General features: G+C 54.3%; 9 protein-coding genes and 1 non-coding gene across 10 annotated transcripts; 4 read left to right on the top strand and 6 right to left on the bottom strand.

Moving 5' to 3' along the window:
• Positions 1–17: 17 nt before the first annotated feature.
• Positions 18–88, top strand: BO66DRAFT_t203. The gene has a single exon. It is a non-coding gene; the product is annotated as a tRNA-Gly (tRNA).
• A 1,059-nt stretch (positions 89–1,147) lies between these two features.
• On the top strand, positions 1,148–2,139 carry BO66DRAFT_122017 (cell wall mannoprotein 1 family protein). Its single transcript, XM_025641908.1, has 2 exons — positions 1,148–1,647; positions 1,702–2,139. Exons 1-2 carry the CDS (start codon positions 1,312–1,314, stop codon positions 1,888–1,890), a joined length of 525 nt encoding a protein of 174 aa, XP_025502686.1. The 5' UTR covers positions 1,148–1,311; the 3' UTR covers positions 1,891–2,139.
• Positions 2,140–3,979: 1,840 nt separating this feature from the next.
• BO66DRAFT_326015 (5'-methylthioadenosine/S-adenosylhomocysteine nucleosidase family protein) lies at positions 3,980–5,082 on the top strand (the record flags this gene model as incomplete). Its single annotated transcript, XM_025643890.1, has 2 exons — positions 3,980–4,373; positions 4,457–5,082. The coding sequence occupies 2 exons, from the start codon at positions 3,980–3,982 to the stop codon at positions 5,080–5,082; spliced, it is 1,020 nt and encodes a 339-aa protein (XP_025502685.1).
• Positions 5,083–8,161: 3,079 nt separating this feature from the next.
• On the bottom strand, positions 8,162–8,861 carry BO66DRAFT_297347 (Rcat domain-containing protein; the record flags this gene model as incomplete). Its single annotated transcript, XM_025643202.1, has 2 exons — positions 8,162–8,288; positions 8,371–8,861. Coding segments are annotated over 2 exons (618 nt in total), but the record flags the coding sequence as incomplete, so codon positions are not given.
• Positions 8,862–10,400: 1,539 nt separating this feature from the next.
• Positions 10,401–11,697, bottom strand: BO66DRAFT_439870 (uncharacterized protein; the record flags this gene model as incomplete). The annotated part of the gene is made up of 2 exons (XM_025651197.1): positions 10,401–11,612; positions 11,665–11,697. 2 exons carry the CDS (start codon positions 11,695–11,697, stop codon positions 10,401–10,403), a joined length of 1,245 nt encoding a protein of 414 aa, XP_025502683.1.
• A 234-nt stretch (positions 11,698–11,931) lies between these two features.
• On the bottom strand, positions 11,932–14,042 carry BO66DRAFT_454796 (terpene cyclase/mutase family protein; the record flags this gene model as incomplete). The annotated part of the gene is made up of 1 exon (XM_025652044.1): positions 11,932–14,042. The coding sequence occupies one exon, from the start codon at positions 14,040–14,042 to the stop codon at positions 11,982–11,984; it is 2,061 nt and encodes a 686-aa protein (XP_025502682.1). The 3' UTR covers positions 11,932–11,981.
• A 710-nt stretch (positions 14,043–14,752) lies between these two features.
• BO66DRAFT_472491 (cytochrome P450) lies at positions 14,753–16,547 on the top strand (the record flags this gene model as incomplete). Its single annotated transcript, XM_025652951.1, has 7 exons — positions 14,753–14,767; positions 14,820–14,915; positions 14,967–15,036; positions 15,088–15,658; positions 15,718–15,834; positions 15,900–16,164; positions 16,221–16,547. The coding sequence occupies 7 exons, from the start codon at positions 14,753–14,755 to the stop codon at positions 16,545–16,547; spliced, it is 1,461 nt and encodes a 486-aa protein (XP_025502681.1).
• A 1,000-nt stretch (positions 16,548–17,547) lies between these two features.
• BO66DRAFT_454789 (putative MFS sugar transporter) lies at positions 17,548–19,245 on the bottom strand (the record flags this gene model as incomplete). Its single annotated transcript, XM_025652043.1, has 5 exons — positions 17,548–18,111; positions 18,177–18,281; positions 18,333–18,726; positions 18,797–19,099; positions 19,172–19,245. The coding sequence occupies 5 exons, from the start codon at positions 19,243–19,245 to the stop codon at positions 17,548–17,550; spliced, it is 1,440 nt and encodes a 479-aa protein (XP_025502680.1).
• A 450-nt stretch (positions 19,246–19,695) lies between these two features.
• BO66DRAFT_376923 (Zn(II)2Cys6 transcription factor domain-containing protein) lies at positions 19,696–22,009 on the bottom strand. Its single transcript, XM_025645730.1, has 4 exons — positions 21,935–22,009; positions 21,669–21,865; positions 20,888–21,613; positions 19,696–20,823 (listed from the first exon to the last, which is right to left on the bottom strand). Exons 1-4 carry the CDS (start codon positions 21,952–21,954, stop codon positions 19,940–19,942), a joined length of 1,827 nt encoding a protein of 608 aa, XP_025502679.1. The 5' UTR covers positions 21,955–22,009; the 3' UTR covers positions 19,696–19,939.
• Positions 22,010–23,673: 1,664 nt separating this feature from the next.
• Positions 23,674–24,903, bottom strand: BO66DRAFT_326181 (tyrosinase family protein; the record flags this gene model as incomplete). Its single annotated transcript, XM_025643899.1, has 1 exon — positions 23,674–24,903. The coding sequence occupies one exon, from the start codon at positions 24,901–24,903 to the stop codon at positions 23,674–23,676; it is 1,230 nt and encodes a 409-aa protein (XP_025502678.1).
• Between the last annotated feature and the right edge of the window lie 1,175 nt (positions 24,904–26,078).

Genomic DNA, 26,078 nt, shown 5'->3' with positions numbered 1-26,078 from the left:
GGCGTTCTTTCATAGAAGCATCATTGGTCTAGTGGTAGAATTCATCGTTGCCATCGATGAGGCCCGTGTTCGATTCACGGATGATGCACTTCGATTTCTTTTTATGTTTTTGCTGTTACAGCCCAGCCTAGGAACACTTCCCCCCCAGCCATCACGCAACCAGAGCCATGGTCAGCTACAGGAGCAAGTGCCATATAGCCTAATTTGAAATTCGAAGGTATTGTCACATCACGCCTGCCCGGTTCTTCCCGCAGGTCGAAGTATCCCAACTTCCCGCCCCTGCAACCAACTGTGTCTGCTACAATCCCCCAAGTTTAGCCACCAATCTACTCCGTCTCTGCAAGAGATCGGCACGATGCTTGGTCTGTGAGCCAATGGTGCACTCTGGAGCATCCCGACGCCACAAACACATTGGAACCAATGGTCGGCCATGCATAGAGTGTATGGCGGTTGGTGGTGCGGAGTCTAGATTAATGCCCGAGCGTTCGAGCGGGGTCATCCACTCGGCGTCGATCAGGGACTGCGGTTGTTTCTTCAAATCCTATACAATATCCGGGGTAGTGGAGGAAATTGACCCCTCAGCTCGGGCTAGAACAACACTGGGTCACCTGCCATCCGCTTGGTGAAATGGCGGCCGTGCAGAATTGGCTCGTTGGAATCACAAGTATCTGCATCCAGGTCGACCTGGTTAAACGTCAACCTCGGTCGGATCTAGGCTGTACTCATTGAGCAAGACACCTTGCCTGAGCATGGCGACTGTTGGTCCTTCATGCTACATCACAGCAGTAGATTGTCTGCTCGCAAAAGATACACCCGTTGATGTTGAGTCGAGGAATGACCTCGAAAGTACCTTCCCAAGGTCGAACTGAAATCCTTTCGAGTGGCTCGCAAGAGGGTCCGAAGAAGGCTCTAGTCAAACAAGTCCGCACAGGGGAAATACATGTTGCTGACTGAGTTGTTTGCGTTCGAAGGCCACTATGCATGGGTCCTCGGCCCTCACCATCGACACGTGAAAACAAGTGTTGGCGAAGGGAGCGAAAGAATAGATTGATGAGGGGGTTGCATCAACGTGCGGCGCTATTGCGGAGATTGAAGCATTGCAGGCTGGAATGGCGACTTCGACATCCGTGGCTATTCTGTGTTAGCGGTCGACTTCCCCTCGCATGGAGAAGACCAGAGAGAAGACATGCTCCAACATTTAGGGATATTTAAAGGCGATCGATTCCCATGAAATCGACATTGGACAAGAGCATCGAAAAATCATCAGCTCGAACAAATCAGTCTTCTCATCCAGCCAACTTCTAATTCATCATGCTCTGCAAGTCTCTCCTCGTTGCTGCGTTGGGTGTTCTCGCTCAGGCAGGCCCCATTGCCAGACGCGATGCAGCGACGGTCTTGACGGACCTGAAGACAATCTACACCGATGTGTCGACCCTCAATACCGATGTGACCGCCTGGACTGGCGACCTCTTGGCTGCCCTGGGCATTCTGACCGACTACAACAACGTCAAGAGTGCCCTGGACACCGCTATCACCGACACCGTGGCCGCCTCGACTTTCAGCACCGCGGACAGTGCGAGCATCACGTCCGAGGTGTCCACTCTGGCCGTGCTCATTGTCGCGACCCTGAACGAGATCATTGCCAAGGTAAGATCATTGCACCTGTCATTAAGTGCGCGGCGAGACTAACCAATTATACAGGAATCCACCGCCGCGTCCGCCGGCGTCTCCTCCACCCTGCTCTCGTCGGTGGAGACCCTCAAGACCGAGACTGACCAGCTTGGAGCGGACTTGGAGGCCAAGGCCACCTCGACCGATAAGACGACCATCGCCTCGGCCATTGCGTCGGTTGATGCTGCCTTCGCCAGCGCGATTGCTGCATATGAGTAAATCCTGGAGTCATGGGATGGGATCGAGCTGATTGCTGGATTTGGGCAAGCCGATAGGACCATTTCTCACTTTGGGAAGTGGAATGATGATTGTGATGCAAATGTATGCAGCAAAAATGGAAGATGATCAGACTGAAGAGCATAAATGCCATGGTAGAATTGTAGCCAAGCTTCCTCCCGGGTCGGGCCGCGCGAAATACACATACTATGTAGTATTCCGGGTTACCCCGCTTGCTCGAAGGTGGAGTCGGAGAGCATCATGCCCTTACTTTTGTTAGTCGCTACATGTTCATTGTAAATGCAAGCGAGATGTAGAAGATGAGCCTTAACTGTCACTGGTTCAAACAGACCATTATCAAGGGCTGGCTGAGATCGTACTGCTGAACCTGGACCGGACAATGACTTTGGGCCTCATTCGCCACTTAGAAGCCTACCCTCATTGACAGTCAGGCCCAGCGACACCAGTAAAAGAACATCACGGAACTTACAAAATGCAGGGCTAAATCGCATGACCGCAAGATGCATCACCCCCTAACTCAAAGATGCATAGAATGAACACTGGTTCCTTTGAGGTTGAGGATTCTTAGGCGCGGTTTTGGGTTCAAGATGTGGAGTGTGCGTATGGAGGAAGGATAATCATTAAACTCGCGTATGCGCGTGGGAACCAGGAGCAGGTGACTTATCGCATGTACTGTATGTAACTTATGGTGCAGTTGGGTGATAAGACACCTAGCAAACTTCGGGCAGCTATTCGCCACCTCCTGCTTACTGCCATCCAGCTTCAGTGACCACTCCACGTCAGCCACGTGGAGACGGATATAGTATATGGTAGCGAACATTTTCACTGCGCCTGGGGCGCATGGTAGTAAAGTTCTATGGATAACTCTACAATCCACACCAATGCTATACGGTGCCGACGGCCCCAAGGGGTAATATGCACTGTACACTATACACTGTACATTGTACATAACTGCAGCCCTAGTTCATCTGTCGCTCGGAAGTACTGTAGACGTCGTTCATGCACAGCAAAGCCAACATGAAACGGTTGACTGTGTCTTTATAACAACTGAACGGTAGCAACCTAACAAAGCGATCTGGGCGCTTTGCTCTCTCGGCCTCATTATGGGCCGTTCCTTTCTCTTTGTTCCCTCCTTGCTATCCATAATCCCCTTGTTCACACTTCGTTCCATTTTGTCCTCCCCCCTCTGTCCGACCAGTTCTTGACCGCCACTCCTGAAACAATGTGCGAACCACTCGCATCGCCGCCCGTCAGGCAGGAATCGGCCCTCTTACCACAATTCTATGTCGAACATCGAACTTCCGCCTCTGTAGCCGCCCTGGAAGCATGCAGATCCTATCATATGACACGTTCTGTAGGATCTCTGAGGGCGGGACAGGAATCACCATGAGTGGCAGGGGCCAGAGAAACTAACACGTCGCTTCAAGGTGATGAGCCTTGAAGTAGGTCCATACAGTCCCTTGGGATCTCTTTTGACCAACTGCCAGAGTTATGCTCGGTGATTTTGCCTGGTGCTAGCACATCGAAGACTTGCTGACTGCGTCCAGATAGATGCGGCTGCCAATCAAACATATGATCGCTAGCGAAGTGTGATGGGAGTTTGAACCACCATGAGCGGTCGACACGGCCATCCCGGAAGGCTGAGTGAATCATCGCCCCACTCTGTCTCTCACGCACACACTCTTTCGCCGGCTAGTCGTAGGGTAGAGTAAGTTGGAGAGAGAGAAAGAGAGAAAGAGGGTGTGTGTTCCAGCTCGATTGGGCAGGCAGTCGACTGTACGCTTACCTCTGTTACGGCCTTGGACCTGGAAGTGTGCGTATAAAGGCCGCAGCCTCTCGAACCAACATTGAGCGACAGAAGCACGAACAGTTCCCAACTCAACGTCTTCACGACACAAATCCGCAGCATACACTTCCTCGCGATCTACGACTGCTCGAAGACTGCTTTCTTCTCTCAACTTCTGTCACTTTTCTCATTTCCTGCTGTTCTTGCGCCAGAGGACCATTTGCTAGACCTTGTCTTTTCAGCATGGCACTCCAAGACCGACACAGAGCTCTAGAGTCATCGAACATGGAGCGCGGTCGCGTGGCTGAGAGGTTCAGCAGAGAAGATTACACGGTGGGCTGGATTTGTGCCCTGGCGACCGAATTGGTGGCAGCAGCAGCGATGCTGGATGAAACATATGCGCCACCTGCGGCTTTCCGACAGGACCCCAACGACTCCAACGTCTATTCCTACGGACGGATAGGACAGCACAAGATCGTCGTCGCATCACTCGGTGCTGGCATGTCCGGTAAGGCACCTGCGAGCACGACTGCGACCAACCTCTTGCGCAGCTTTCCGAAAATCCGCTTCGGTCTGATGGTGGGCATCGGCGGCGGAATCCCAGCCCGGATCGTCGAGGACTCGACCGACGATATCCGCCTCGGAGATGTGGTGGTTTCTACCCCCAATGGCCAATATGGTAAGCTGCCGTTCTCGTTTTATATCTAGTTCTTCGGTTGCCCTTTCCCTCGCTTCGTGGCAACGGCTCACACATTCCGGCAGGTGGGGTCGTCCAGTACGACCATGGAAAGATCGTCCACGAAGGTCAATTTGTCTACGCCGGATCGCTGGGGAAGCCACCGGCTATCCTCCTGAAAGCAATCCAGAGCGTCCAGAAACAGCATGACATGTGGGGCAGCAGCATCCCACAACTACTCGGGGAGATCCTGAAGGAACGGCCCAGGATGGCCGTCAAATACCGACGTCCAAACACAGAAGACCATCTGTACCAGGCCGAATATGAACATCCTGCTGATGCAAAGAACTGCAGCCGATGTGATGCACGTCACTTGGTGCAGCGGCCGGCGCGGGAAAGCGACGAGCCCGTCATTCACTATGGGCTCATCGGCTCCGCGGACCGGGTTATGCTCCACGGCCCGACTCGTGACAAACTCCGCACAGAGAAGAACATCATCTGTCTGGAGATGGAAGCTGCGGGGCTGATGGACAGCTTCCCCTGCCTGGTGATCCGTGGGATCAGTGACTATGCCGACTCCCACAAATCGGACCGATGGCATGGCTATGCTTCCATCGTGGCCGCAGGCTACGCCAAAGAGTTGTTGAATTTGGTGCCGGAGCTGACCCGGGAGCCCACGGCGGTGGAATTGATGTCGGTAAGTGATCGATGAACAAGAAGCCACCACTCTGTTTGTGATAGGATCTAAAGTCTAAGTCTTCTTCTAGGACATGTCCAGGACGCTGGATCCACTCCCGGCCCAGATGATGAAGATCGGCCAGGTGTTCCAACCCCTCGCGTCGCCTCCGCAACAAGCCGGGATCGCAAATCGAAGAGATGGGCTTTCGTCCAGGGTGCCAGGTTCCCGGAATGGCGCCCAACGCCATGGGGCATTATATTCCGCGCCAGCAGGCCAGGCGAAGAGAAAGCGAGTCTAAGTACTATCGTGAGCGAACATGTTTGGGCGCGCAGCGAGATCGAGAGAGACTAATTGAGGTCGGCGTACCGGGGCACTCCCCGGCAGAAGATGATATCCAATCTGCAGTTTGCACACGTCGTCCGATCGTCTATGATCCGTCCGACAAATGAATTATACGGTCTCAAGCCGAGGGAACTGTTGGTAGAGATCAAAGCTTGTGATGAGAACATCGTGGTGTCTCCTGAGACAATGTGATACGGCCATGAGACTAGTTAGATCAATTTGATGAAGCTGAGACACGGGCGATACGGAACAATATCTTGAATTCATGGTGGTTGGTTGGTTGAACTAGCTAAGAGATCAACACGTGAAGCAGCCTTGAAATGCCTGAATCACGTGACCGGATTTTTCAGTAACGCTGGCAGCTGGCCAGAACCTGAGTTGACGAGGGGGGTTGCGCAGCGCATGAGAAGCTGCTTTCATGCTACATGGAGTTTTTCATTGTTTACGGGGAGACTGAAGTGACTCAGCTGGTGCATACCACGGCTTACAACTTTTTCGGCCGCTCGCTTTCATCTCACATCTTCGAAGGATAATATAATATCACATTCGTGTGCTTGACATATCTCTCGGCCAGAAATTCTGAGCAAGGCTGGTGTGTCACGCGGCCCAAGCGTCTCTGAAGGTGTGGCATCAACAACAGAAACACCCAGAATATCGCTCAGCGCAGCTTTCATCCTTTGACTTTCGCGGCTTGCAGAGGCTTTGAGGGCGTACTTAGGCAGCTAACAGAGCATGGTGCTCGAACAGTGTATGAGAAGTTCATACCTGCACTTTTCGACGCCGTAGGGCGTGTCGACAATGGTGGTTTGGCTTTTCCTCCCAAGTGATGTCGATCCAAGCATTAGCAATGGCTGGTACCCTTTCTTGTTACATGTAGCCTGATGTGAAGAAGAGCAACTTGTCAAGCTCATTGCTAGACGGGATCAGTATCAGTGCTTTTGACTCATTGCTGCCGAGTCACGGGGTAACGAGCCCGTAGGGAAGCTTCTGCTGAAAAGAGACGCGAATCCTAGCCTTCACGGCGGCGGTATCCATCTAATCATCTCCTCTCAGAAAGGCCACCGTGTCTTCAAGCCACTCTTCGAAAGCGGCGGCGACTTGGATTGTGTGAACCCGACTTGGCAGGTGATCCTTGTTCTCGGTCGTTGTTCGCGGCGATGAGGCTACCATCGCGTTTTGCTGTTTCCAAGGCGCGGATCGGAAAGCCGGAGATTGAGACAGGCGCACGTCCTTAGTGACTGTAGCAGTATCTGGCTATCTGGCTGCAGTCCAGTTTTTATTGAGCAGTCCGGCTATCGACTGTGAGGTTCGCAATACTTGCAAACGGACTGCTCTATCTTGCGCACGGGATCGTGCCCACCATTCGACCGTTCAGCTCCTTCTACGCGAGACAGCCAACCAAATGCAGTTGGTCGAGGGCGATATCTTAGGATCGTGATGTGCGTACGGCACGATAGGCTTATACTATAGTGGAAACATCGATGGAAGCAGTGCGTTTGTCGTTTGGGGCCCGTTGAGTGATTGAGGTTGCACCGGATATAACCGGAGTTAGGGTTAGCGTCAACCCACCCTAAGACCGGCTTTTTCGCCTATCTTCTTCGCTCGACAGCCCTATGAGATTCGAGTCGAGATTCAAGCGGCCTGTGGATGCTGACACCCTTTCGATAAGCTCAAGAGTTGCTGAGCACGATACGCATAAGTTCTGTCGGGACCTCGTCGCTCCCAGTACATCCACTTACTGCTGTAAGCCCACCGTTGCCCGAGAGCGCAAACCAGCAAATAGCCCTAACGCAAGGGATCAACGTACTCAGCCTAACTCATCTGCCCCCTTAAAGTCTACGCACTACTTGTACTAATCCTTATAGGACACCTGGTGTCGCAACCCGTGCTTTAGTGATCATGGGCAAGGTGGAACATGCAATGGGTACATTCGTCAGCTTCATAACGTCATTTCCAAACCATGATAGCACATGTCAACATCATGAGGCCTCATATCAACATTCCAAAGCACATATCAACATTCAAAAAACACATCCAAATTCCCAATTTGCCTCCAAAAGTTCAAACTCCAAATTCCCGTTTTGTCTCCATGACTCCGTCCAAGATCTCCATGCACCCCAAACTCCCGATTCCCGCATTTTCACCAAGACTTTCCGTCCCAAAGATTCATGTCCCGCAACAGGTTGAGTCCGACAACGCTCGGAGATGTGTCACCTATGGCTGGAATGACACATCCCGCAATCAGTCGTGAAACCGACGACACTCGAAAACGTGCCACCTATGGCTGGAATGACACGTTTTCGCAGTTCCCGTATCGTCCGCAAAAGAGAACTCAGATCCGATCAACGTTGTGCGTAAGGCAGTACTCGCAAATCAGGCGTTCGCAGTCTAGACACTCGTACAAGAAGAGGACACTATTGCAGATTTCGCATCCGGAGCCGCGTGGGCGTCCATGTTCTCTGCGCAAGAAAGTCTCACAGGTGTGCCGTCCATTGATCCTATTTCGTGGAGGGTTGGGCGGCGCCTGGGGTGCGCGGGGGGGAAGTGGAAGTGGGACTCGGCGGCCGGTGTTGTTTTGATTGCGATTGCGTGCTCGATGACGAGGGCCGTGATCGCGAGGTGGAAGTGGAAGTGGCACGCGGCGGCCGGTGTTGTTCTGATTGCGATTGCCTGCTCGATGACGAGGGCCGGGGTCGCGGGGTGGAAGTGGGAGTGGGATTCGGCGGCCGGCGTTGTTTTCATTGCGATTGCCTTCTCGATGACGAGGGCCGTGGTCGCGAGGTGGCGGCATGACCCATTCGGGATTGGCGAAGTGGTTCCCACGTTCATATTGGGGGCAGTGGCAGGTGCGCCATTTCGCTCCGCATCGGTAACAGAACTGTGCACCACAGCGACATCTATCACGCAAGCACTCGATGTTAGCATACCTGGTCTGTCCGCGAGGCAAGTCTCAAGGTTAGTTCTCAGGGATGCACTCACCTCATGTGGTTGCAGCCCCGAGAAAGCTGCACGACTGCCTTGCACGAGTAACACCGTCGCCATCCTTCCTGCTCCGCGAGCGCCAGCGTGGCTTGGATGGCCGGATCCTCGGGGCAGTCGGCGTCAAAGTGGAATGGGTTCATACATCGAGCACAGGTCAGGTTGAGGCACCCGGTGCAACGGGCCCTGTCTCCTGTGATGAGTTCTGGTCGAATGAAGGCGCCGCACGCACGGTTCCCGCAGTAGACGCGGTGGGCTGTGGTATGTTCAATCTCGCGGTGGTGGAAGGTTTCGATCTCATCCTCGTTCAAGAGGTCCTCGACGAGGGCAAGCCGGATCTCCTGGCCGCAGCACTTCGGTGGAAACAGCGAATCATCCTGGAGGGACTTGGTGAAGAGCTGCTTGATGCAGTCGTGGCAGTATTCGTGGTCACAGCCAACACGAGTCACCTCGCTTCGTTGGAACTGGTCAAGGCACACGCAGCATTCGATATTTGTGGTGTTTCGTCCTCCCCTGGCTTCTTGGCCATCGTTGTCCGTCATCGTGGCAGTGGTGGAATCGATATCGATGGATGGGATGAACGGTTTGATGGAGGATTTGTGGTTTGTTTGTATCTGGGATGAAGGACTCTTTGTTAGATGGATGAAGATGATGATAGTTGATGAAAGATGGATGAGAAACTCACGTTGTTGGTGGAGAAGAACAGAGGTTGATGGAAGAGAGATGGTTGAAGGAAGAAGAAAGAAAGAAAGAGAAGAAGAGTTGAAGATAGTGAGAAGATGCTTTTATGTTCGAGGCCTGAGAAGCGAGACACCTGACATCTTGCTTACCAAGAGTCCTGGTGATGAACACTGTGAATGAAAGCGAACTCATGAAGCTATTCACGTCCTACATCGACAGGCAAGCTGTGAGCTTGCACGACCAATCACCCACCAGAACCCTGCCCCACACAGCTCTACCATCACATGCAAATCCCAAAACGGAAATCGTGAAGCTATACCGGCTGAACCTGTCAATAGGCACTAGGCAGCCACATAACCTCATGAATAGGGGACAATAAGAAAATCTAGTTATTGATACGTAACTGCAGAGCGGGGCAATCTCTGTCAGTTGCGGGGTAATCAGAGTTTTATATCAAAATGGCACCAGCCCAGCTGCGATGAACGAGACTTTGTGGTGCCAGCCTGACTGATTTTTTGACAGAGAATCCTGCTGCAGGGGACGAGGGCCGGGAAAGCCTCTTCTTCCTTGATACCGTATACGTGGCCTTTGGTGATTCCAGATGCTTGATGGCTACAGAAAACTTGTTTATACGAGGCTAGCAGCGAGGCCATGATCCTTGAGCACACCTACCATGGAGAAGTTGATGAGGGACCTTAGCGATGCCAGCCGATAGGGGAGGATCAAAGTGAGCAGCAACAGCGAGGTCCTTGATTGGAGCATGCTCCCGTCCTATCAAGACGAGCCCAGTCTTATGAACAATATCGTGGTTGGCAAGCTTGATGAGACCGGCATCACCTGGCCAAGATGTTGGCCTCTCGCCTCTCGTCAAATGCAGAAATGATAAGACCGTCTTCATTCGGATGATATGACATGCTGACCGCTGGACCAAGCATTTGAAGAAGGCATAGCACAATATTTCAAACAACACTTTATACGATACCACAGGTTAAACGGAACGCAGTCTCAGAGTCTGATACAAGGGGAGCAGAAATAATGGTGGATTCTGGTGGATTCCAGGTCATCTAGCAGGACTTGTTGATGGAGGCACATATTCCCTCGCGGGAGCTGGCAAGCAAAGCCCAAAAAGGAAGTTATGAAGCCTAGAACAACCATCGCAATATCTCCTATACATGACATCATTCCCTCGCAAGATCCTTAAAACGATCGGGATAGAGTATTGCTACGCGGAGTGGTATAGTACGTCATAGGCTTTAGTTGACTCATTTTTTTCACATAACTAACACAAACTACCACAGACAGGGCAAAGAAGGGCTTGATGACTCGAAGATACGCCAAGCTGTTCCTACTCAGGAGACCCGCTTGACACACGTCAACAACTCTTGATGAATACTAAAATTATGCTCCGTCGGCGTGGCCATCAGCGGCTGCCGTCCCGCAGCGATTCTGTTGCGGCTGATGTGACGATAGAGCGCTCCGAGTGCAGGCAGGTCGTAAGGCGACGTGGTGACCAGCCCGTTCATGTGATGGAACAGAGAAAAGCCCGCCCGGCTCGACGAATACCCGTTGCACTCAAGGTTTAATTGAAGCAGGTGCGGGAGAGAGCACATACCGGTTAGGACCGTGGCCCAGGTTCCCGAGCGCAGGCAGACGTGGGTGAAGGAAATGGATCGGAGTGTATTATGAAGAGCCTCCAGGAAGCGAAGCAGGCATTTCGAGGGAATTTCGACGCCAAGCAGACAAAGAGCGCGGAGGCGCAGCGATGGAAGGACCGCTGTGTCAAGGCCCATAACCCACGTTGTGAGAGTCAGTGTCTCGAGATTAGGGGCGAGCCCCAACAGGCGGAGCACCCGAGCTGCATGGGACTGGGTTGCAGCAGCAGTAGCAGCCTCAGGACTAGGCGATCCTTGCGCTATGGTGTCGTAGTTGAGGCCGGGCGTATACAACACGAGGTGTCGGAGACGCGGCAGATTGTCGTTGGTACGGGGCTGTGATGAGGAGGAGATGGCGTCGAGGATATGCCGCAAGGAGTGCGCGTGCTCGAGGTGGAGGTGAACCTCGGACAAACTGGGGAGCTCGACGTCGCGCAAAGTCCTGGCGACGATGTCAAGATATCGGTCTCTATCACATGGCGCAGGTTCGCAACAGGGCTGGGAGAACACGATCTCTCGTAGACCCGGAAACCGGGAAAGACAATCGTTGAAGCCCAGTTGTAGCTGTTGGAGATATCGAATGTCGTCGGCAAGGTTCGCAGGTTTGGATTGCGTATAGAGCTCCGGGTGATAAAATGCGAAACTGAGGTGCCGAACACAAGCGGCCTGGGGGCTGTGTGATAGACGTTCGAGGCGCTCCAGAGAATCTGGACTATGACCTCCCACGGTAAGGGCCTGGAAGAGTAAGACTGAGGCACTGCGATAGAAAACTCGACCGGTGAGACGCAATGCGGCCAGTTGACACTTGGCTGCACTAGTTGTGAGAATGTGTTTTGGTTTGCCTTCACTCAGGCAAGGCATGCGGTAAGAAGGCTTCGGCGAGAAGAGCTCCACCACGAAGGAGAGGATCTAGACGCAATGATTCAGCTCAACCCCAGGACTCGAGGGTTACCAAGCTTACCTGATCCATGATCTCCGTAGGGAGGAGCTCCATCGTGGGGTTCGAGGAGAAATAAATACGTGCGTGAGATGACTCCGAGCACTGCGGGTAAGATAGTGAATGATTTGATATTTCGTGGCACCGTCGATGGAGATAAAAATGAAGAAGTAATTGGGTGGGTGTCCCTGCAACCCACGATATTATGGCGTATGTATCTTAGCCCATTGACATCACAGCATGGGATCGCATTCTACACATCATCATTCTTCGGCAATCTTCCGAAACTGCCTCCCGAGGCCGCAGCAGAACAAATCATCATGTCATCATAGCGGCGTCTATCAGAAGATCTTCTTTTCCGACAAGACTCCAACAGTTCGAGTTCCTGCCAACTGTACATACCTCCCCAGCGCCATCATCGGAAAGTAATGTGCATACAGTGCGTATCCAAGATAGAAAAAGTTCGGAAATCCCGTCCCAGTATACCGGCTCTCCTCCCACGTTGCTCCTTTCCCACTGCCTTCCTGCTTTGACTGCGTTTGAATGAGATAGCCAACACCTCGTTCGATAGCGGGGGCACTCGGAGCCAGATAAGGCAGCAAAGCCATGACGGCCCACCCCGTCTGTGACGCCGTGGAAGAATGATCGAGTCCGACCCGACTGCCGGACCGATAGGTCTGTAGGCTTTCGCCCCAGCCCCCGTCTGGATTTTGAATCGACAGGATCCATTGCACGGCTCGCGATGTTAAGGCGGGGATGCGGCTGCTATGTTTGGTGAAGTACTTTAGACCACAGAGGACATTACACGTGCCGTAGATGTAGTTGCATCCCCAACGGCCGTACCACGATCCATCCGCCTCCTGAGTTTGCGCGAGATACTCGATGGCACGGTCGGATGCAGTGCGCATCTGTGACAGCAAGTCTGAGCCCGCGTAGTCTGCAACTGGGCTCCGAAACAAGAGACCAAACGCTTCCAGCACCCGTCCCGTGACATCTGCCGACGACGGATCGCACAGACTGTCCATATCACTGAATGGGATCTTGTTCAGGAAGAGCGCATCGTTGTTGATGTCGAACGCGCCCCAGCCGCCGTCTTTGTTCTGCATGCCCAGGATCCAGAGCACCGCTCGGATGACATTGTGGTGCGTGAGGTCGGTTCCGTGCTTGAGGAAGGCAATGATCGCGGCCGCAGTGTCGTCGACATCCGGGTACCAGGTGTTGAAATACTCGAAGCTGAAGCCTCCCGGGATGGTCTTGGGGCTGTAGACCTGCCAATCGCCGTAGGGCTGCGTGAGCTGGCGATTCTGAATCCACTTGATGGCGCGGTGTAGTCTTTGACTGTCCTTGGGGTGGGAGGCATCACATAGGGCGATGGACATGAGAATTGTGTCCCAGGTTGGGGAGACGCAGGCTTGCATGCGCCGGCCTTGCTGGTCCTCCCATGCAAACCTCTCGACAGATTCCAGTGCTTTGACAACGGGTGCATCGGTGAGCTGAAGGCCCTCCAGGGTGAGGGCCAGCAGGCCGAGATGCATAGGCGGGAAGATGCCAGCCCAGTCTCCGGAGTCTTCTTGATGGTCAAGGATCCAGGAGATACAGCTGCGACGACTGTAAGCTCTAGTGAGGAAGAATCGAAGTCCGTTGAGGAAGTGCAGCACGTGGTCGATAACCAAGAACAAAGTCACCAGCAAGTTCAGTCCAGTGCTACTCGCAGGCCGCTGGTATGGCACCGATTTATTTCCAGGGTCGAGCCACAGCTCATCCAAATATGTACCGTCCGCTGCACTCCCCGGAGGAAGAGGATAGATCGGACGATGGTGGGACACAATCAGCAGGGGCACGATCGTGCTGCGTGCCCACGAGGCGAACTTGTAGATGTTGATCGGGGCCCAGGCGGGCATGAAGATGAGCTCCGCCGGCAGTTCGGGCACTGCGTCCCAGGGGAACAGCCCGAACATCGCCAAATAGAACCGAGTGAAGATGCGGACTTTGGCCACGCCCCCGACACTCCGGATATACTCACAGGCCTTGCGCATCGCCGGGTGCTCGGGGGAGAACTGGAGGATTTTGAGAGCGAAGTACGCCTCGGTCGAGGTCGAGATGTCACCGGGATAGTGGGGCGCAATCCCCCAGGAGCCGTCTGGATTCTGCTGCGAGAGAAGCCATCGAATGAGGGGCTTTGCCTCTTGGGTGAGGTCCAGACCAAGAGACAGTCGCAGAAAGACATATTCGGCCGTGATAGTTGCATTGGACCGTAACTCACCACACCAATGGTTGTCTTCTCTCATTTGCTCCATCGAGTACTGGGTTGCTTTATCAAGAGCATCGCGTGCGGCGCAAACCGTAGGCTCAGGGCTTAAACCTGGTGAGCCTGGCTTTGCCGTAAGGACCTGTGTGTGCATAGTTGCTGTTCAAGGTTAGAGTGGCAATCAGCAAGTATGGAGAAAACTTTCGGTGAATGGGATTGTCAACCAGGCAGATATACACCGGAATTTATCCCCCCTCGTGCGTGGAGGACTCATTCGGTCACACGCACTTGAATGACAACTGGACCTGTTCACGATCGGCACTGATCCAAGCTACCTGCATGTATGGACTCGGATAGATTCTGATATTGTCATCACATCGGTGATTGCCCCATGCGGAGCCAGCGAAGGATCAATGGGCTTTGAGGTAGCCCGAGATTTGGAATCCTCACCACCATTTCAAGTGGATTGAAATTCGATCGTGACAAAGTCCAAGCCAGAGTGGAGCCCGACATAACTGACGATTGGGGTGAAAAACAAGACTACTGTAGACCGAAAGAAAATAGTGCGGCTGATATCGTATTTGCGAGGCTGATGAGGTGATCCGAATATGATAAGCCCTACCCGGCTGGCCCAATCGCCTCATGATCGACACTCGGCGACCTGGTCACAATTACTAGGCTCAATGTGATTAGAATGCCTGCAGGACCCCACACGAACTACTCAATGTATCATAAGTCTCGTCACAGCCACCTCGCCCCCGCGAAACCTGATTTCTTTCACCTCAGATTCGAGCTCGTCATATTAGTTGATTGAAGCCAGCCGTCAGCCCACCTAGCGACGGTGGTCGACAAACAAATAACATGATGTTGGTTCTCCTGGTTAGTATGTACAATTTACCTCTTCTGATGGACACAGTCTGACAGGATCCAGGTTGTTGGGGCGATCTTCGCCGCCACCGTGATTTACGATCGATACTTCCACCCTCTGGCCAAATTTCCAGGCCCAGCTATTGCAGCAGCGTCTCCGGTTCGCAGCTTCTCTACCATCTTTCAATCACCAGTCTAACTTTAACCGAAGCTATGGGCAATGCACGCCCGGTACTCAGGGAAACTTCTTCCCAAGCTACGAGACTTGCATGAAAAATATGGTACGCTACCCATTACCTATTTCTGAGAACCATTTACCTGACTCCACACAGGCCCGGTCGTTCGAATATCCCCAAACGAACTGTCCTTCGCAAGCCCTCGAGCGCGAGACGCAATTTACAAGGACGAGTACACCAAAGGCTTCACTCCAACGCAGAACAACGTCAGTTTTGCGATCGATGTCGTGATCGGAGACACCACGGCGCAGTCGGCCACCACCCGAACAGACCATCGGAGTGTGCGGTCGCAGGTCCAGGGGATTCTGGCAACTTATCCCACCCAAAGCCAGGAGACGATTCACCGGACTTACCTGGCGGAATTGGAGGAAGAGCTAAACACCGCAGCCCGCGGAGGGAAGCAATACAATCTGACGGCTGGGATGGACCGGCTGATCTGGCAGTGCATGGGGCATTTCTTCCTCGGTCATTCCATTCCCATTAGCACGAAAGAGACATTTGACTACTTTCGGCGGTGGGATAACGTATACACCGCTGGTTTGGACTTGATGTTTTACATCGGTCGCGTGCCAGGGGCATCGGCCGTCGCAGCGGTTCTGCTGAGGATGATTCGGAATCTTATGACGACGGACTGGGTGCAGGTGAACACTTTCAGTCGGATCCAGGAGTAGGTTCCTCCCCACGAGATTGTCTGCTGGGAATGCGGCGTGTCTAATTGTCCCGTAGACTCACAGACCGAAAAGAGTTTCGACAGAGCATTGTCGCGCAAAAGCTGGGGATCGTGGACGGGGCCGACGGAAAGCCCGAGTTGAAGCGCGCCATGGCACATATCAGTCTTCTTGTGTGAGGGCATCCCCAGTATGCCATTCAGGCATCTTCATGCTATAGAGCTAACAGTGTGTGAACAGAATCGGTGGATATGACCCCGTTTCAGCCGCCGCATCCGCCGTCTTCTACTACCTACTGCAACATCGCAAGGCGCTCGCAACGCTGAAGCACGAGCTCCGCACTGCTATTTCCCGTGAAGAAGCTTGTACAGATGAAATATTGTCTCAGATCGCTTACCTGAATGCCTGCATCCAAGAAAGCCTTCGACTACAGCCACCAGTGAACGACGTGGGCGCCAGAATCTCCACCGGCATAGAGGTAGATGGCGTCTATGTGCCCAAGGGGGTGAGTCTAGCATCAGAATTACAGCTGACTAAGATTGATACTGATGTTATACGTAGGCCAAAGTCTTCGTTGACAAGTATTCGATCCACCGATCTGCAAGGTACTTCAAGGACCCCGAACGATGGGACCCCGAGCGGTGGCTTGCCCCCACCCCCGAGTCGGATTTGGCTGCATTCTCGGCATTCTCGGTGGGCACCCATGCGTGCCCGGGAAAGATCATGGGACTGCGGGTGCTGCGTCTGACTATCGCAAAGCTGCTGCTGAGCTATGATTTCCAGCTCGCTGGTTCGAAATTTGACTGGGATCGCGATGCGCATTGCTGTCATGTGTGGCAGGATTTTCGGGTGGATGTGAAGGTTAGCAAGGTTGGGGCTGTACAGTAGACTTAGAGGCATGGAAGCTGAAAGACATCATGATGACCAGAGATGGGCTCATCTTGATGACTAGTCGACGTATCATGAAAAGAGAACTGGAGTTTCAGTTGACTAGATCAAAATGAAAAAAAAAAAGAAAAGTAAAGAAAAGGAAAGAAAAGAAAAGAAAAAACAGGGCAATGACTACACGTCTGGTTGTCATTCGATGTGATCACGTCGAATACCTTAACACCTATCAACCTTGCGCTTGACAGGTCCGATACAAACCTCTCTTTGCTATCCACAATTCTTCCTTATGTGTATTGGGGTAGATTCGCTTGGTCAAAATCTGCCTGAGACTAATTGCTCGGAACCAAATGTTCGAAAGAATTTCTGGAAGTCATTGCGAACATTGTTAGCGAACAAAGACCAAGTCCATAGTCGGGCTGATGAGAGTTCCGACTCGCCGAAGATAATGTAAGGAACAGAAAACAGTGTGCTCGCGATGTTATACCGGTTGCCAACCAACCCCAAGTCTGCACCCATTCTTTCAATTCCGGCATTGCCCAGACTGTTCCGATCGACATATCCACAACGCTCCACATCGTTCCACCTCGGAGAGATCCCGAACCAGCGCTTGCGGCGGTCAATGCTCCAAGACCCTTGTTTGACTGATGCGAAATGGAGGTAACGCGGGCGGAGAATTTCCGTCGGAATGCTACCGATAACGAGGGAGGAGTTAACATGACAAAATATGCCTGTCTTTAAACAACTGACAAGAGGGGAGTGATCACTGAAAATGTTTATGCAGATATAGAAATCAGCTTGTCGTGATAAATGTGCTCATTTTTCATGAATTCGTCTGTACACCTGAGGCTTGTAGCTGATGGTCCCTAATTCTTTTTCGGATGCTATGTACCATGCCCGCTGTTGACGACTGGGTTCTTTGTATAGTTTGATAAGATGAGGACCAAAACAGTACGACAACCAGCATCACATTTCAAACAGTCTCATTCAAAAGGATCCACAATCAACCCCTCTTCCCCCTAACAAACGACCGCTCCACCTCCTCCAACGACTTCCCCTTCGTCTCCGGCATCCACACCCAACACACCGCCGCGGTGACGAGCGTACACCCGCCGAACAAGAAATACGCGGCGCAGCTACTCTTCGCCAGCAACACTGGGGTGATCAAGGCGACAAAGAAGTTCGAGATCCAGTTGGCGCCGTGGGCGAGACAGGTGGCGGAGGCGCGGGTGCGCTGGGGCTGGATCTCGGCGGCGTAGATCTTGCAGCTGACGGCCCAGGAGACGCTGTAGATGGCGGCGAACAGGTAGATGGCGACGATGACGACCCAGCGGCCGGCGCCCGTGGACTCGTGGACGGTGTCGGCGGCGTACAGCGCGCCGATCACCAGCATGGTGGCCGCCAGCCCCAGGCCGCCCAGGATGACGTTGTGGCGCCGGCCCCAGCTGTCGGCGTAGATGAGCGCGGGCACCGTCACGGCGAAGATGACGATCCCCGACACGCCCGAGGCGAGGAAGCTGGCTTGGTCGGAGGTCATGCCTGCTTGCTCGAAGAGAAGCGGGGCGTACTATTTCCCTTGAATTAGTATGCGTGATGAGGGTGGTTGGGCGGAGAGGGAAGGGGAGGTCATACGTAGAGAACCCCGTCAATCCCGGCGAGTTGCTGCATGGACATCAGGAATAGACCCAAAAACGTACGATTGCGCACGTCCGGCTTGAACGCGTCGAACAGGCTGGTCTCGTGGCCACCCTTCTTTGGGATCGATCTCTCGCTGCGCTGCGAGAGGACTTGTTCGAGGGTGTTCGGGGCCAGGGTGCTGCCCGTCGGCGCCAGTGGGTGAGTGACGGCCTCTTCATGGGCGTCGTAGTCGTCTTCCTCGCTTAGCTCCTCCCGATCCGCCGGGCTGACTTGGAGATACTCCCAGGCGCGCGTGGCCTCGTCGGAGCGGTTGTGGAGGGTGAGCCACCGCGGGGACTCGGGCAGCCACAGGAACGCCGCGAGACCGAAGAGGACGGAGACGCCAGCCAGCAGGGTGAATGGGGTGCGCCACGCCATGGACGAGTGCAGGCGCTCGCAGCCATAGCAGGTGAAGAAGCCGACCACAAGGCCGACGGTGACGAAGAGTTGCGGGCCAGTGGTGAGCGGGCCTCGTTGCTTCGGAGGCGAGATCTCGCAGATGTATCTGTGGAGATAGGTGGACGCAATCAGCAACTCTTCCACTATGCGAGTCGCAAGTGAAGAGGTCGGCTTACACAACCAGCGTCCCCAGATACAGACCCTCCCCGAGTCCCTCCACGACACGGCCGACAATGAACATGGCCAGATGCACGGCGCCCGCTTCGATGGCCGCTCCGACCCCGAAGATGAGCGCCCCCAGACTGATGGCCTTGGGCCGTCCCACCCAATCGGCCAGTTTGCCGCCGAAGAACGAGGAGAAGGCAGCGGGGATTAAGACCGCGGAGACGACGAGCCCGTGAACGATGGACGAGAAGGAGCCGAATTTCTGCGTGAATTGCTGCATCACAACTACTGATCCGATGATGCCGGTGTCCATCCTACCATCCAGCCAGTGGTCAGCGACAGTTTCTCTCGGATATAAGTGTGCAACTCTTGAAGACAGCACCCACCCGAACAGGAATCCCCCAAAGGAGCATAAAATGCTAGCCCAGACATAGCGCGATAGATGCACAATCAGCGACATGGTTGCGGTGTGGTGTCCCTCTCGCTCTGGAAGATAGTGCTGGGATATCTCTTTGCACGAGTAGACCGTGTCTGAAGAGACCGTTTAAAAGCCTCGAAGGCTTAAGTGACCCTGAAGAATTTTTTTCAAGGTGGGATCTACACGTTCGCACAACATCATCACACTTCGAGACCGCGATAGGCGAAGGAATTGGAAGCTCGGGAGCGATTCCTTCACTCTCGGGAAGATCGCCTCTTTCTGCGGCGTCCGGCTCTTATCGTTTATCATTTATCGCTTGAACACGAAGTCAGTGGGGAATAGTGGATTGATTAGATTAGTCCAGCCAATGGGTCTAGACCTTGTTGTCATCCAGCTCGGCAGAATTACCTTTGTTTTCTGGGTATGCTCCCCACTACCTAGGTACTCGCAAGTATGAGTAAAGTGCATTGCAGCTTCACGTCATAGGTATTTGTAAGCTATTGCCAGCGCATCGAGGCGCACATTTCTCACTGCTGCAGGTAATTCTATGCGAGAGAAGAATATCGCTACAGGATTGTGGACGAGCAATGCACCGCAACATGTGCGAAATTCTAAGGGGCTCTAGGGCTGCTTGTACCCGTCATCCGCAGCAGACTCGCCAGCCCTAACACTGAGCCACAGACACCTCTACCCATATCATCGCCACCCAGAAAAAGCGCCACTACATACAAAAGCATCATGCCAGTGCTCCCCCAGCCGCCCACTGCCGCCGCAAGTCCTGCACCCGATACTCGGTCGCCCACGTCGTCTCGCACTCGACCCGGCGCAGCAGATCCACCACCAACCGCCGCTCGGGCACTCCCTCGAAGCACTGGCCGGCCACGAACAGGGGCTGCACCGTGTGCGGGAGCACGGCATCCGGCAGCCCCGCCAGACTGATGCCGCAGACCTCGCGGGCGTGGCGCACCACCTCGCCCGCGATGCGCCGGTAGTTGTGCAGGCGGGCGGTGACCGTCGACCGGATGGCGGTGGCCTCCTGCGGCATGTTGCTCAAGAGCAGGATACGCGCCATGTGGTAGGTTTGGATGGTGACGGCGCACATGGGGACGGTGAAGACGACTGCGTCGATGGGGTTGTTGTCGTCGGAGGCATCGGTGTCTCGGTGCTCGGGGGCGGGGCGTCGCGCGATCGGCCGGGAATCCGTGGAGAGAGACAGGCGGGTCCGCGCGCAAGGGGTGAAGGAGGCAGGCAGGGTGTCGTGCCAGGCGCGGAGCTCGAAGTCGAGTCGCTGCCATCGTTTTAACAGATCCTCCTGCGTGGTGCCGAAGGATGGCCGCTGGTCCGGCGGGCTTTCGTAGTCGCCCGGGTTGATGCCGTCGCCGCTGGTGATGTAGTTGATGATCTTGCCTGTGAGCCAGATGAGGGCGTTGCTGAGCGTGGCCTCATCGAGCCAGGGAGCTGGGGAGGAGATATGAGGGGAAGGAGAGGCGGAGGGGATGACCGGGGTGGTGGATGCGTTCGACGGGGGCAGGAGGTGGCCGTATGAGGAGATGCTGAGGCCGAAGTTACGCCAGAGGATGAGATCGGAGAGGTCGAGACGGGTTTGGGTCTCGTTGATGACTACGTCCACGGCATCAGAACAGAAATGTATGCGGAATCGCACATGGCAGGAAAGAAAACCTACAGGCGGAGAGACAGTCCTGCCGGTAGAGACTCCAAAACACGGAGCGCGAAATGTGCAGCAGGGAGTCAGGCAGCGTCTCTGTCGAGCCAAAGACATCGGGGCTGCCACAGTACAGGTAGGGCAAGGCGCTGAGGTGAGCCCGCCATTCGGTGCTGGGGGCATCGCTCAGCTCGTACATGCAGAGGATGGCGACCACGGCGAACATCTCCTCGCGTCGATCATCGGGGATTTCCAGCGCAATGGCCTCTTTCAGGTGGTGGATGGCCTGGTCGTAGAGCCGCACGGATTCGTACTTCCAGTCGATTGTCAGAATCATCCACTGCAGCGGGCTTTTGCGCAGATGGGGGAGCTGCGATATCCGCACGGAATCCCCTTGACAGAGGCGGTGCAAATGTTTGGCGGCGAGGGCACAGGCAGCCGCCCTCAACATCGGCCGCGTGGCCGCCATGATGGGCACCTTGATCGAGTAATACGCATTGGAGTCGAAGCTGTCCAGCCACTGACCGGGAGCTGCCTGGAAGTGTTGGATCAAGACAGCTGCCAAGATTCCATTCTGTTCGGGTGGCACGGGGCTCCGAGCAGGAGTCGGGACAAAACTCTCTTCAGCAGCAGCAATTGTCGAAGGCGAGGCGACTACTAGGTGGTTTTCATGATCATGATGGTGCTCATCCAAAGGAGATGTCAATCCTTCGTCGGCAAATGGGTCTATGACCTGAACAAAGGTGACTGTGGGGCAGGGTCAGTGCTGTTCGCTCATCCGTGAGACCGGAAAACACTGTACGGTGTGAGGGAATTGGGACCCATATCTGAGGGCCTTGCGGAAGCCAACCGCTCCCTACGTCGCGGTAAAGATCGTTGACGCTGGAGTGGCGAAAGATGCAGTTGCTGGAAAAGACGCAGTTCCGAGAGGCTTTGACACAGGGGCCGCAAACTGGCCGTGCTTCGTCGCATTTAACCTTGCGCTGTCGACATGTCACACTGTGAAGGCAGCTAAGAGGTTACGAGGTGATCATCTTGGTGGCATTGGGGGGGTCAAAGGCATGTTACCAGCCAAAGTAGGAGCGCATATCTGCCCGGAGGCATTCATATTATGCAGTTCGAGGGCGGACACGGAGATTATCCAGGGAAAATAACAACAGATGCAAGGAGGCTTGATGTTACAGAGGGGATTTGGATTGGAGAAATGGGAAATGGCGGGGTAAAGAGGGAAATCCTGCCGAGTTTCGCGGGGTGAAAATTTTTACTGCGGTTTAAACCGTGGAAATGTTGGCGATGCTCCACCGCGGCCGGGAATAGTCGGAGTACTATCTATCGCAAGACAGTGCGTCGGGCTATAATTCCAGTATTGAGTTGTCAATTAGTTGTAGTTATTCATCGTTTTTCTCTGGCAGTAGTTTCAACAGATAAATGTACTAAGGTAGTATACGAAAGGATTAAAGAGTCAGGGCTGACAGATTGTCCCGGGCAAGGATGCCGAGCAACGAGGGCAACCTTGCCGAACAGCAAACGGCCCTCGTATCTTCTGCAATCGACTGGGCCATGAGCTGAAGCTAGCTTTATCAGATCACACTTTTGCTATCAGTTTTCTTCCTGCGCAGCATGTCCCTGAACCTCCACCTCCCCCCAAGTCCCAGAGATCTTCACCTGCAAACACAGTATATACTATCCCTTAGCAGCATTGCTTTCCTCCAAGACGGCTACATTTCTCCACATATTCACCAATAACTTCAAAACCAAGCTTCGGAGATTTGACGAGCTTTGAGTTAGGCATGCGGATTACATATCCTCCCATACGGCGTGTGTGATGGAGATTGAAAGCAGATCGAGCGAGTGAAAGGGAGAAGGGACTTCAGAGGGAAATCCCAGTCGATGCCTGAGGCATGCTGGATGGTCACATGACCCGGGCAGGGCTGATTCCCCAACATTGGCAGACCCTCGCTCTCGCAGTCACATGCTGTACATTTTCGTAGCATAAAGAGGGAGCATATGATAACAGCACCAAAAACTTGAAATTCAGAGAAATTTCCCTAGTAAGTTGCCGCAATCCTGATCGATCTGGTTTCCGGCGGATGGCATCGTCCCTCCGACCAGTGCATTTACCAAAAAAAACCCCTCCGTCCAGTCGAGCGCACGAAAACAGATTCTCCTAACCAGGGACCAGGCGCCTTGGCCAGCAAGCTAAATCTAGACCGTGGACTGGAACGGTCACTTCCGCTTCCGCGGGTCTCACGGGGATCCACACCTGAGTGATTTCTCCGCCAAGGGTCTGTGATTCGATCACCCAGGCAGCCGCACACAGCTCGGGGTGGTCGGCACCGGTGAGGGAAAGAGACAACGTTGTCCGGACTCAGTTGACCAGTCCACATGATAAGGATGGGTGGTGCTTTCCTAGATACGTGGACGCGGTGTGGTGGTCACACTATGCGTGTGTTATTCTCGTCTTGGAGTGGGGAGAATGGGCGATCCGGGCGATCCGGGATGGCTGGATGCCTCAGGCATTTAGGATCACACCCATTGAATCATGGCAGGAATGGTTATGAGGTGAGGCACCGGTTGCACTTGTTGCCTAATGAATGGGGTGGGAAATTGATTAATACTTCGCTGTCTCGGCTCACTGAATCTGAGTGTCTCGCCTAGTAGTGTTCAAATGCTGTGTACTGCACTACTGTCCAAGAAATCCATTAATGCATTAGTTCAGCTCTATGATGCATATGTACAAGCTCCCAGCTAAATCCTCCTAGATTGGTGTTCTGAAACCCGAAACCATGAGACAACACACAGTCCCCTCAGAGATACACGTAGCAGAAAGGCCCAGCAGTCGTGCTCATCAAGTCGCGCATGGCGATGGGTTGACCATTGGCATAACCAATATCGATGACAGTGTCGAGAGTAGTGTTGGCCGACGGGGGGTTGTTCATGAAGGTGCCCGTGCCGGAGATGGCATTCTGGCGGTGCTTACGGTCGAGGTTCTGCCAGATCCACCAGACGCGGTCGATCATGCCGTGGTGGTGCCAGAAGGCCACATCGCCGGGGCTCACGTAGACGTCCCGACCGGGATCGCCGCCCATGGAGTAGTGGCCACCGCCGTGGACACCAATCGAGCCGCTGCCGGGAATGCCTTGCATCGTCATCTCGAAGTCCCAGACGTCGTCGTTGTCCAGGATCAGAGAGACGATCTTGGGGTAGGTGTTGTACCGACTGAGGATCTCGGTGGTCAGCGACCGCTTCAGGCACCGGGGGTTGTAGGCCAGCGGGTTGGCTGCCATCGAGGTGTTGCCCCCGGGCAGGGAGAGAACAGCCGGACCCAGGTTGACCTTGTAGTCCTTGAACGGGCCGCTGGTGATGCAGCCGCCGCCGGTGCCGGGCGGGAGGTCAATGGCCGGGTAGTCACCCAGGTAGAGCATCACGTCCGGCTGATCGGCGATGGGGGCTCCATTACCGGACATGGAGGTCTCACTGCCATCAAAGACGGGTGAGTTCTCCATGTCGTGGGCGTCAGCACCCCAGTCCCAGTAAGGGTAGTCGCCAGTGTAGCCACACTCGTCGCGCAGGGCGGACTCGAACTCGTAGATGAAGTAGCGGTGCCACGCCAGGAACGTGCCCGTGTAGTGGATTTCCAGGGTCTGGTTGATGTGCGTGGCCACGAAGTCATCGTAGCGGGTGCGCGCCCCGGGGACCAGGTCGGCCGGGGTGCGCGAGGGCAGCTTCTGGAGGCAGAGGACGGAGTTGATGTACGCCTTCTTCTGGGACTTGGAGAAGGTGCGCCACTCACGACGCACGCGCAGCTTGTCCAGAGTGCAGGTGCCCTCGCTGCGCTTGGTGCTGCCCGAGGGAGTGGACAGGATGTCGGTGGTGAGGTTGTAGGCAAAGGAATTCAGCTGATCCAGCTGCGACGAGGCCACGTCAGTCGAGCTGGAGGCACTCGTGGGAAGGGTGGCCGTTGCTGTCTCGGCCGCGGGGAGGGCCCACGACCCTGAGAGCAGCAGGCCCAGAGTGAGAGTCTGAAGGGCGACCATGGTGGCGATGGCAGATGTCACACCACTCCTGGGCAGAAGGAAAAAGGAAGAGATGGGAGAAGAGAGGGAAGAAGGAAAAGAAAGTTAGAGTTAAGGAGGCTGGGCGGGGAGAAGCAGGTTGAATGAGGGAATGATTGTCAATTTAACGGCGGCGCATCTCAAGCTATCTACAGCCAGTGCATCGATCGGCCCACCCAGCGAGCTATCTTAGCTGCATGCTGCACTAGGACTCGGCCTGATAGACAAGGAACGGAATTGTTAGGGCCGAGGGAGAAGACGAGAGAACACAAGTCCCCACCCCACCCAACCCCCACGCACTCAGCAGCATGGCGACCAAAGTCAATTAGCAACAACGTGCTGACTGGCTGGCCTTGGCCAGGGGATAGGATGTAGTGTTGCCTCGGGGGAGAACTAATTTGGATGACCGGGATTTGAGAGGCGGACTGGCGAGTACTAACCAGGGATTATAGATTGAATCACTTTTGGATTACTGGGTTGGTTAGGGTTGGAGATGCAACCGGCGACAGCACAAATTCATTGACGTCCGTCTCTCCAGTCAATCCTCGGTCCCTGTCCCCACTGCACTCCACCCGGGTCCACTCCGGCCAAAAAGTTAATCAATCTGCCCATCCACCCAATTTTAGGGGTACAGGGTGCGAGTGCGACACTGCAAATCATCTGCCCAAGCCGAGGTTGAAGCGACTTGGCAGGTCCGGTGGCACTGGCCGATCCACCCTGGGCTGGCTGGCCCTCCCTTAGGCGCACGGTCCATTGGCCAGGTTTTTGGTTCGTCAGTCGTGGCTTGAACTATGTGGTTGGGGACTAGGATAGGAAGAGTAAATGAATGACAAGGGCCAGAAAGAAGCATCGGTGCAGGCACCAACTTGGGTGGTGTACGGAGTATTCCTGCCAACTATCAGATGGCCACCGTCCAGGGTCTGCTACCGGATCCTGATCGTCGCCCGAGATCGAACGGTCAACCGTTGGCTCTGGAAATCCGGTCGCGACCGGACGCCCATTTTTGGTGAGATGGATCCTGCGATGATCGAATTCTTTAGTCAAGCGAATGCAGCTATTCATCCTGAGGGATCTTGATCCTCGTGTTCCTGACTCTTCCATGGTCGCATGGCGGACCCGTAGTTCATGCACCTATCCTTGGCATGGTCGTCACACCA

This window comes from Aspergillus aculeatinus, assembly GCF_003184765.1.
Source record: "Aspergillus aculeatinus CBS 121060 unplaced genomic scaffold BO66scaffold_32, whole genome shotgun sequence".
Taxonomy (NCBI): domain Eukaryota; kingdom Fungi; phylum Ascomycota; class Eurotiomycetes; order Eurotiales; family Aspergillaceae; genus Aspergillus; species Aspergillus aculeatinus.
Note: the sequence above shows the minus strand (reverse complement) of the source record. Positions and strands in the feature narration are given on the sequence as shown.

Bases quoted from the DNA above. Each gene is read 5' to 3' on its own strand.
- BO66DRAFT_122017 (XM_025641908.1), top strand. From the start codon at position 1,312: ATGCTCTGCAAGTCTCTCCTCGTTGCTGCGTTGGGTGTTCTCGCTCAG. The intron at 1,648-1,701 runs GTAAGATCATTG...CCAATTATACAG, and splicing joins TGAACGAGATCATTGCCAAG to GAATCCACCGCCGCGTCCGC.
- BO66DRAFT_376923 (XM_025645730.1), bottom strand. From the start codon at position 21,954: ATGCGCTCCTACTTTGGCTG. The intron at 21,866-21,934 runs GTAACATGCCTT...CTGCCTTCACAG, and splicing joins ATGCGCTCCTACTTTGGCTG to TGTGACATGTCGACAGCGCA. The intron at 20,824-20,887 runs GTAGGTTTTCTT...CCGTGGACGTAG, and splicing joins GCAGGACTGTCTCTCCGCCT to TCATCAACGAGACCCAAACC.